Here is a 10,314-nt window from a genome sequence, read left to right on the forward strand (position 1 = left end):
CTCTGTTCTTCGCCCCTTCTCTCCCTCCCACCACCACCCCCCTTGATCTACTCCATCAACCCCTCAAACTCACAGATCGGACCCCCCCAAGCTTCTTTGAGGTATTCTCCCCCATTCCCTCCAATTTTTTTTGTTTTCCCCTCTTTGGTTGGATGCATTATTCAACACTAGGTGATGTTAGATGAGTAGATGGTTTCTTATTTTTAGAAAATTTTGTGTAGTTGATAGATGATTAGGTATGCAGTAGATGATGTGTAGTTGAACATGTAGGTAAAATCAATTCGGTTTTGTGTATATGTTGTCCATAGGATTTTTTTTTGAATTAAGAGGGGTGATGAATATATGATTTGTGTATGTAAAATAGACTTTGGCATACTATATTTGGTTTGATAGATGATGTGTGTATGTGTAGATAATCCTATTGTTGGCATACTATTGTTGGCAAAAAAATTATGCAAAAGAGATGATGAAATTTTCTTATTGTGTGTGACATGATTTGTTCAATAGAATGGCGGATGATGATAATGAAATATATTTGATGGTGAAATTTGGTACTCTAGATGATATGTGTGCATATGTAGAAGAAAGAAATGATGTGGTTATGTTTGAGAAGAATGGTGTTTTCATATGGAATAAACTTGGAGAAGGAAATTGTTTGATATTGTTCATGTATTCATAGATGTTTGTGAAATTTTTTTGTAGGATGGCGGATGGTGATGGACCTTGGTATGACGGATTAATCGATGAGTGGGATAAGGAGCATCGTGCTCGTGCCATTGAAAATGGACAGGTAAGAAGCAAGACTGGGTCAATTTTCGTTGTTTCTCATTTGTGTTCTTGTATTGATTATTAAAACATCACTTTATTTGCAGGTTGTAGTTGCTATGCGCATGAGGGGTCATTCCGCTGATGACTTTGATTACGACCCGCGGTATGAGCCTTACATTCGGAGATTGGGTCTTCTCCCATTCGTGTTGCAGTTTAAGCGACGCGCTCCGCCGGTGAACCACGCGGCGCTGACCGCACTTGTGGATCGTTGGAGGCCGGAGACTCACTCCTTCCACCTTCCATGTGGGGAGATGACGATGACCCTACAGGACATGGCTATGATAAGCGGCCTTCCTATCAATGGACAAGCTGTTACCGGTCGTGTCAGCGTGGGTAATTGGCGAGAACGGACTGCCGATTTAATTGGCGTTCAGCCCGAGGGCCCTCAGGAAGGCAAGGCCGATACAGCGAAAGTGAGGCATTCTTGGCTAAAACTGGTCAGAGGAAACACCAACCCGTGCCCTCAGGATGCCAATGACGTGGTTGTGCAGCAGTACGCGCGGGCCTATCTTTGGTATGTACTAACCAAGGTAGTCTTCTCAGATGCAACCGGGAACTCAGCCCTCTGGATGTTCTTGGAGCCACTTAATAACTGGGATACCCAGTATAGCTGGGGTTCGGCCGCACTAGCATACTTGTATCGTCAGGTAAGAGATATTTGCAACCAATTATTTTGCATTTGTCATGCGCCTCCATATCTAACATGTTTGTTTGATTGCAGCTTGACTTGGCGTGTCGGAGGAAGGGAGGTACATCCTCATTGTCTGGGTTTGTTTGGAGCCTATCCGTGTGGATGTGGGAGCGGATCCCGGTTGGACGGCCCGATTTGAAGAACCCCCTCATGGCAAACCCACGGGGTAATCATGACGGGTTGCATGATGATGATCCATATCGGCGCCCTACGCTTGCTTACTATTGGGAACAAGTGACAGTGTACACAGGAAGCTCGCATGTGCGATACAAGTGCTATATGAACGAGCTGGACACCTTGACTGCTGAGCAGGTTATGAGAAGTTCGATGAGATAAAATTTAGTCAAGAATGAAACTTATGTATGTAGCTAACAATGTATCTCTTTGTTTTGCAGGTACATTGGTTGCCTTATGTGGAAGATCGTGACTTTGATCTTAATGAGATGTGCACGCGTGATAGCCATCTTTGGCGGGCGAGGTGCCCAATGATATGCTTCTTCGCAGTCGAGTGGCACTTTGTAGACCGTGTGGCAAGACAATTTGGAAAAAGACAAGGTATTCCAATTGAGGAGAGCAAGGAGGAAATGCTATCTCTGCATCGGTAAGCAAGCATGCCTTGAGTATGTAGTAGAGCATTGAATAAGTCAGTGTTTGCTAATGCTTTGTCCCGTGCATCATTTGTAGGTTCGATCGAAGGAACAATCAGGATATATCGGATTGGGCAAACAAACACCGTGCGTGGATAGAAATTTGGAATCAAAGAGACACGTTAGTGCAATCAGAGAATAGACCTCACAATCAGTCAGCATATCAGAAGTATCAAGTGTGGTATGCGGATCGTTACCGGTTAAAGCTGAAGCCAGGTTGGACTCACGAGGAGTGGTCGGAGTTGGTGTCTGAAGACCCGGAGACTGCAGAAGGTTATCATACCTTCAACACGGCTGTGAGAGACACCAGAGGGGCTCATGTTGACTACGCACCGATGCATGACGAAATGGTAGTCTGTTTGACCTATTCTAACATACTTGCATCATGTTGTCTTCTTTCAAATACATAAGTTTGGTGTGTTCATGAATTGCAGGGCAGAGAGTTGCTTCTGTGCGTCAACGATGCCAATGTTGCACTGAGTCATCCACCTGGTGGTGCATTATCTGAGAGGACTCTTAGGAGCACGATGGAGGTTAGTCGCAATATATTATAAAAGTTTTTTTCGCGGATTAGTTATTTGCATCTCATATCATAGCATATTTTGTGTTGTCGCAGAAGTTCAAGAAGCGGTTCCATAAGATGGCAGCTATGCTTTCTTGCCATGGTGCTAAGTCCAGTGACGTGTATGCACCAGGTAGCCGCGCCGCCAGAGCTAATAAACGGCGTTATGTCCAGAACGAAGAGGACATAGAGGAGGAGGTCAATGAAGAGGAGCCAGCACATCAAGAGGAGCCAACACATCATGATGAGCATGAGTATGATGCAACACATCAAGAGGATCATGAGTATGATGTTGATGCTCCACAACCATCACAGGTTACACAACCGACACAAGGCAATGCCCGCTCTAGAAAAGGCAAAGCAATAGCTAAGACACCGGGCCAGAAAGGTAGAAAGAAGATATGGAACACTCAATTCCATAGTCCGGAGTATCCTCATCAATTTATGCCTGCGGGAATGCAAAGATATAAGTCCAACATTGATGCAGAGGCGGAGGAGGCTAGCGAAGAGGAGGAGCATGAGGCTAGCGAAGAGGAGGAGCATACACTTGCAGATATCGTGAAGAGAGGAAGGAAGAAGTGAGCTTGTTGTAGTTTGTTTCAATGAGCTTGTTCTAGTTTGTTTCGACGAACCTGGTGTAGTCTCTTTCCATGAACTTGTTGTCGTTTCTTTCCATGAACTTGTTGCCGTTCGAATTAAGTTGTACCGGATTCGTGAAGTTGCTATGAATGTTTGACATGAATGAATGATGTGATTTATGGTAATTGTTGTTTCCTGTGATTTAGTCATTTAATGAATGTTTATATGAATGTTTGACATGAATGATGAAATCTGTATTTAGTCATTTATATGCACAGGGAGCCAGACGCCAGGATCCTTGGCGTCTGGCTGTATGTCAGGGGACCAGACGCCAGGGTCCTTGGCGTCTGGATGTATGTTAGGGGACCAAACGCCAGGGTCCTTGGCGTCTGGCAGTCTACTGACACCAGAAACAGGGTAAAGCAGGGGAGCCAGACGCCAGGGTCCTTGGCGTCTGGTCCTGGTGCAGACAATACTTGCTTTTTCACTTGTAGTTTTGTCTTTTCACTTGTAGTTTCGAATAACATACATACATAAGCATTGCATAGTCTTTTCATAACACTATAGTTGACAAATGACAAACATAGTTCAAATTACAAACTTAGTTCATGACCACGATGGTCTACGATACAATGCAAAAATTACAAACATAGTTCAAATTACACAAATAGTCTCGAATGACATAAGTAGTTCATGACCACGATGGTTGAAACGACATGAACATCACATATAACTCGGTTTCCTGTAGCAATGCAAGTCAACAACCCTTTTCCATTTCCATTCTTCCAGCATTTCTTGAATCTTGTCATCATCAGTTATGTCAACCAATTTTCTTTCCCCGGGGCCATCTGACTTCCTCCTGCTGACGTAGTACACAAAATCCTCTTCCTTCAACCCTTGCTTCAACATGAATTTAGTCTTCAACCAATCGAAAGTGAGGTCCACTTGACTAACTTGCACAATACATGGAGACAAGCCATGCACATGAACAACAGGGCTAAGCACCCACTGAGTTTCGTTAGCCATCTACAGCACACAAATCTCTTAGTAGCTAACCTATGATACATTAAACCACGAGGAAAACAAACTAGGGTTTTCACAAAAGTATGATAAATTAAACCAACCAAAAAATGGGGGTGGAGTTGATTTACCTTCTAGTCTCGAAATCCTGAAGATCCAACGGTGAAACCGGACCGATTTGTGAGAGATCTGAGGGGGGGGGTTAGGGTGCTGGACGAGGGAGTGACGTTGGCAGGGCTAGAGGTGAGAGTGGGTGGATATGAGTGAAATGAGAGGGGTAGAGGTGGAGATGAATGGATGAGAGGGGTAGAGGTGGGCCCAAAATCTTATCCACTCGAATCTTATCCATTAGACAAGAATGCTTTCTGGACACCAGACGCCAGGGACCTTGGCGTCTGGGTGTCCATCAGACACACCAGACGGCCTGTCTGGTCACCTGCGTGAGCAAAGCAAGCCAGACGCCAGGGTCCCTGGCGTCTGGATCTGGGAGGCAGACGCCAGTGACCTTGGCGTCTGGGTGTCCATCAGACACACCAGACGGCCTGTCTGGTCACCTGCGTGAGCAAAGCAAGCCAGACGCCAGGGACCCTGGCGTCTGGGTGTGGGAGGCAGACGCCAGTGACCTTGGCGTCTGGGTGTCCATCAGACACACCAGACGGCCTGTCTGGTCACCTGCGTGAGCAAAGCAAGCCAGACGCCAGGGACCCTGGCGTCTGGATCTGGGAGGCAGACGCCAGGACCCTGGCGTCTGGGTGTGGGCCTGGTGTTTTTGCACACAGCTTGTTAAAGTTTTTGCTTAGCAACAACTAGCAAACACTGTTAAATATGAACAAAGCATGCTACTCTCAACCAAAAATATGAACAAAGCATATCAACTAGTCTCGAATGACGAACATAGTTTGCACATAATCTCAAATAGTCTCGAATGACAGAAATAGTTCATGACCACACAAGGTCTCGAATAATAAGTTCATACATTAAACAAAGTCTCGACAGTTCATCATCGACGCCGGTGCCTTTCCATTTGTCTACTGAGTAGTCCGGGGCCACTTTCCCTTCTTGTCACGTGCCTCGTCCTCCTCTCGTGCATCGCGAGCCCTTGCAAGTTTGCTTGCCCTCTCTTCTTGACGAGCCGCCTTCTCTTTGCGTGCCCTCTCTTGCTCACGCTTCTTGCGCTCACGAGCCTCCTTCTCACGACGCTCCCGCTCCAATCCCCGTGCATAGGACTCCTCGAATAGGCGCTGCCTCCGTAACCAATCTGCACGTTGGTCCTCTTGGATATCTTTTGGTACCTCGTGATCTATCCAAGTGAAGTACTTGCAAAGTGGAGGAGGGGACTACATATAAACCATGATTTTGTTAGACATATGAGTGACAACTTGTTGATGTTTTTTATATGTACACCTAACATACCGGTGGTATGTCATATGCGTTAGTTGGCCTTCGACGATCATGTGCATAGTTGGGACACACGAAAAACCTTCTACCTTCTGTCCATGACTTGTTGCGGTCAGTGGACACCTTCAGCTTGCAAACATCACCACACCAACATGGTGGTGTGGGCACATCCTTCTCCTTCTTCTTGTCCAAACTGGCCTCCAACCACGTCTTCGGCATGTCCTCTTGGTCCGCGCACGGTGGCCTCGTCCTGGAACCGGATGAAGCCATGCCTACAAAAAGAACAATTGTTAGCACAAGACATTAAGAGAGCAAATGCATAAATGCTAGGAATTGTATGAACAAATAATATACCATTATTATTAGATCAACCATCTGGATTAAACAAATAACCGAAGGCCGATCCATTATCAACCATTCCTCTACGACCACCTCTAGCACTTGTGCTTCCTCTTCGACCACGACCACCTCTAGCACTTGTGCTAGCTCGACCACCACCTCTAGCACTTGTGCTAGCTCGACCACCACCTCTAGCACTTGTGCTCCCTCTACGAACACTAGCACCTCTAGCACTTGTGCTCCCTCTACGACCACCACTACCACCTCTGACACTCGTTCTTCCTCGACCACCACCACCGTCACCTCTTCCACCTCTTTCACCATCGGTGCCGCCTCCACGACTTGTTTTTCTTTTTTTGGTTTTCTTTTTTTTGCATGTCCGCTCATTGTGTCCCCCTTCACCGCACACCCCACAGTTGATAATGTCAGGAGCCTCCATGAAATGACCGCTACCAAATTGTTTCATGCCAGTGTATCCAGCCAGGTCATCCATATCACCCCTGAACCTCTTAGTTCTCCTTCTACCCTTCGTCTCCACCTTCAGAAGAGGGTCTGGCCTAATATGAGGGCCATGGTACTCAGGCCACTGTGATTGGTCCAAGAAAGGGTGAAATCTTGGCGCCCATGTCAACCTAGTAGCTTCCACATGGAACTCTTGCATCCTCACGGTTTTTCCATCATTAACATGTATGTTTCTCGCCTTCGCCGCCGTTATCAAATGCGAGCATGGCCAATGATACTTACTAGGCCTCTCGCACTGGCACCACCGAGTCTTCAGTTTCACCTCAAATGCAGCACCACCATATTGTCTACCATCTCGTGTTGTGCCACCTGGCTCATCAATTTGATAGATCATTTCAAGTCTATCGAATACGATAACTTGTTGTCGTGAAGACTTGCTTGCTTGTAACTGCAACCATTCATCAACCTTTTCCGGATAATCCTTTTTTTCACCTATCCATTTTGCAGTCTCTTCAGAATGCCTCTGAAAGTACTCATTAAGCTTGAAGAAGGTGTACTCCACTATTGCAGTCACCGGCAAAGCACGAGCACCCTTCAACACATTGTTGAAACATTCTACGAGATTGCTCGTCATGTCGCCATATCGCCAACCACCATCGTCATGAGCGCGTGCCCACTTGTGCTTCTCACTTAAATTCCTAGTTAAGAAGTCTTTTCCCCCTTCGTTCACCGCTGCAAAGAGTTTGTTGTACCGAGCATCGAAACCTTGGGTGGTGAAGGCCACACATACATGGGTAAGGTCTTTGCTGAGCTCCTTGCTCTTACATGCCCGGTAAAAGTTGGCCACGAAATGCCTCATGCACCATCTGTGGTGAAGCTTTGGAAATCCTGGAATAACAATGTCCATTGCCTTGAGTATGCCATGATGTCGGTCCGATATGATGCATACCTCCCTAGCCCCAATCACGTTGTGCCTAACATGACCCATGAACCACTCCCAGTTGTCTTGGTGCTCGGAAGGCACCAAAGCAAATGCACATGGCAACACGTTGTCGTTTGATGAGTGCGCCATTGCTACCATTAGTGTGCCCTTATATCTACCGGTCAAGAACGTGCCATCTATAGACAAGACCGGACGACAATGCTGAAACGCCTCCACACATTGTCCATAACTCCAGAAGGCACGGTGGAACACTCCCTCGTGATCCTCGACCACATGAAACATGCCCGGGTTCCTATGTGCAATGGCGGCCAACAACCTTGGGAGCTGGTTGTATGCTTCTTCATAACCACCGTACAACATCCTAATAGCATTTGCCTTTGCCTTCCATGCCTTCCCATACTTGACTTCATAACCAAATTGTTTTTTCACCGTCCGCATGAGAAACCTCACTTTCACAGTGGGATCAAAGGCTATGTCTTTCATCCATTTGTATCCAAGATACTCAGATGTGAGTTGACGGTGTGTCTTTCTAAGTCGTTTCGATGGCGGTTTGCATCTATGAGTGGTATCACAACTTGTTAACACCCATTCTTCGGTTTCTTTAAGCTTTCTTGCACGAACCTTCCATGTGCATTCCTTTTGCTCACACACCACGGTGTAACGCAATTTCATGTCGGAGTGCTCAACATAAATTGGCCTATGGTTTCGAATGGCATAGTCAGCCAACCAAAACTTCAGCATAGGCAAGCTCAGAAACTTCAATCCTTTCTTCAAATAAGCATTCTCGTCCTCATTCTCCACCCTTGGTTCTCCTGGATCCGGGCATGGTGTTGGCTCAATCGCCGTCATTCTCATTCCACCGTCAACAACAGCTTTATGGGCAAGGCCGAGATCTTTAAATAAGTGAGTTCTTTTTTGTAAGCCCGTCAGCTCAAAGTGGATTTGGTTCTCCTCCTTTGTGAATCCATCCTCGTCCAACTGTTCAACTGGACCCTCGTCATCCGAGTCATACGCATATTGACGCCTAAAAGGCAAGTCACGATCCATGTCCTTTTGCGCTATGTACACATCCAAGTCACCAACATCATTGCCATGAAACCCTTCCTCTTGCTCTTCGTCGTCATCATAAGCATCTTCATCCTCTTGAATTACTCCGTCACTAGCAATCACCTCAACTTCATTTGCTTGGCTAGTTGGTGGTTGGCTAGAAGCATTGGGGGCATACAACTCAACCTCATTTGCTTGGCTAGTTGGTGGTTGGCTAGAAGCATTGGGGGCATACAACTCAACCTCATTTGCTTGGCTAGTTGGTGGTTGGCTAGAAGCATTGGGGCATACAACTCAACCTCATTTGCTTTGATAGTTGGTACACGGGGACATGGTGGGGGATAAACATTGGGGGCATCAACCACAACCCTATGCTCAACAAGTGGCACCATTGTCCTCTCGCTCATGTCATCCATTGGGGAAGAGACATGCCGGTTCAAATCAAAGGTAAACCGAGGAGATTCAGTGGTGGCAAACAATTCAAGTGACTTGTCTTCCGATTGGGATACTTTTTCCTTGTATACATCCCAATGCAAATCCGAGGTGATAGGCATACTTTTCAAGCGAGATTTGGCTCCAACTCCAACATCATACCTTCCTATTAACTTAACATCAACATTGGTGTCCATCCACTTCAAGACTTGTCTCACTTTTGCAACAACATCCTCATAGCTAGGGCTTCTATCAAAAACCAATGGTTCCTCACCCGTGTCGGCATTGTTACTCAAGAATGCCTCCTTGTCAATGTAATGAACATTAACAAGTCTCTCCATCTAAAAATTACATGAATGCATTTAAGACCTCAATGAGAATTGGTGTTTATCCAAATACATCTTATTATATCCAAATCATATCAACACTAAATTATTGGTGATGACCACAAAAGTATCACTAATCACTAATTAACACACTAAGCAAAGTTAACCCTAATCACTAACTAACCCTAACCCCCAATCTTTCTACTCAACAAACATATATTCCTACTACACACCATGCATAGCACTATATTATCAAAGTTAACCAAGCCATTCACACTAACATAAGGGGGAGAAAACATGAACTAGGGTTCCACCAACATGTATAAAATGCAACCAAAAGGACAAGACTTAACAAAAAATAATTGGATGATTTGGGAGAGATTAACAAGAGCAACAAAGTGATGGAAAGATCCACCTAAGGGATGTACCTTTTGGAGAGGATTTGAGGGGGAGCTTGAGGGGTGAGAGAGAGTGGGGAGGCAGCAGCTCTTCTTCAAGCTCGGGCTGGATTGGGGAAAGTGTGTGGGGTGGGACCCACACACTCTCCCGGTGGGGTTATCCACTTACCGGGGCCAGACGCCAGGGACCCTGGCGTCTGGCCCCTTTGCCACGTCAGCAGGTCAACGGGCAGGCGGGCAGTGCGGGCCAGGGGCCAGACGCCAGGGACCGTGGCGTCTGCTTCGTAACCCAGACGCCAGGGACCTTGGCGTCACCGAAAAAGGTCAGAAACGAAAAAAAATTTGGAACGAGGTCAAATCGGGATTTAGTTTGCCTTAAGGGTCAGAACAGTAATTTTGTCCTCTCCAGCCGGACAGGAGTGGTGGTACGTGCGAGTTGACTGGTGCGTGCGATGGCGAGGTGACGCTGGGAAGTTGCGGTTGTGGGAGATGGGGGAGCCGCAGCGAGGGGGGACAATTAGTGTCAGTATTGGGAGGCGAGAGTCGTGGGTGAGTGCTTCAGGACATGCTTAACGCTAAAACATGGATTGGTAGCTTGGTGCCAAACATGGAAATAATCCGGGGCGTTCAATCTGAAAATGT

At 46.4% G+C, this 10,314-nt stretch overlaps 2 protein-coding genes across 2 annotated transcripts; one reads left to right on the forward strand and one right to left on the reverse strand.

Annotated features, from left to right (window-relative positions):
- Positions 1–469: 469 nt before the first annotated feature.
- Positions 470–3,310, forward strand: LOC123191602 (serine/threonine-protein phosphatase 7 long form homolog). The gene is made up of 7 exons (XM_044604271.1): positions 470–790; positions 873–1,475; positions 1,550–1,831; positions 1,915–2,120; positions 2,204–2,516; positions 2,601–2,699; positions 2,783–3,310. The coding sequence occupies exons 1-7, from the start codon at positions 680–682 to the stop codon at positions 3,308–3,310; spliced, it is 2,142 nt and encodes a 713-aa protein (XP_044460206.1). The 5' UTR covers positions 470–679.
- Positions 3,311–5,207: 1,897 nt separating this feature from the next.
- Positions 5,208–9,791, reverse strand: LOC123185048 (U1 small nuclear ribonucleoprotein 70 kDa-like). The gene is made up of 3 exons (XM_044597064.1): positions 9,703–9,791; positions 5,741–5,997; positions 5,208–5,664 (listed from the first exon to the last, which is right to left on the reverse strand). Exons 2-3 carry the CDS (start codon positions 5,993–5,995, stop codon positions 5,356–5,358), a joined length of 564 nt encoding a protein of 187 aa, XP_044452999.1. The 5' UTR covers positions 5,996–5,997; positions 9,703–9,791; the 3' UTR covers positions 5,208–5,355.
- Positions 9,792–10,314: the final 523 nt, after the last annotated feature.

The sequence above is a fragment of the Triticum aestivum genome, chromosome 2A (assembly GCF_018294505.1).
Source record: "Triticum aestivum cultivar Chinese Spring chromosome 2A, IWGSC CS RefSeq v2.1, whole genome shotgun sequence".
Classification (NCBI taxonomy): Eukaryota; Viridiplantae; Streptophyta; class Magnoliopsida; order Poales; family Poaceae; genus Triticum; species Triticum aestivum.

Bases quoted from the DNA above. Each gene is read 5' to 3' on its own strand.
- LOC123191602 (XM_044604271.1), top strand. From the start codon at position 680: ATGTTTGTGAAATTTTTTTGTAGGATGGCGGATGGTGATGGACCTTGG. The intron at 1,832-1,914 runs GTTATGAGAAGT...TTTGTTTTGCAG, and splicing joins ACACCTTGACTGCTGAGCAG to GTACATTGGTTGCCTTATGT. The intron at 2,517-2,600 runs GTAGTCTGTTTG...CATGAATTGCAG, and splicing joins CACCGATGCATGACGAAATG to GGCAGAGAGTTGCTTCTGTG.
- LOC123185048 (XM_044597064.1), bottom strand. From the start codon at position 5,995: ATGGCTTCATCCGGTTCCAGGACGAGGCCACCGTGCGCGGACCAAGAG. The intron at 5,665-5,740 runs GTATGTTAGGTG...GTTTATATGTAG, and splicing joins ACGCATATGACATACCACCG to TCCCCTCCTCCACTTTGCAA.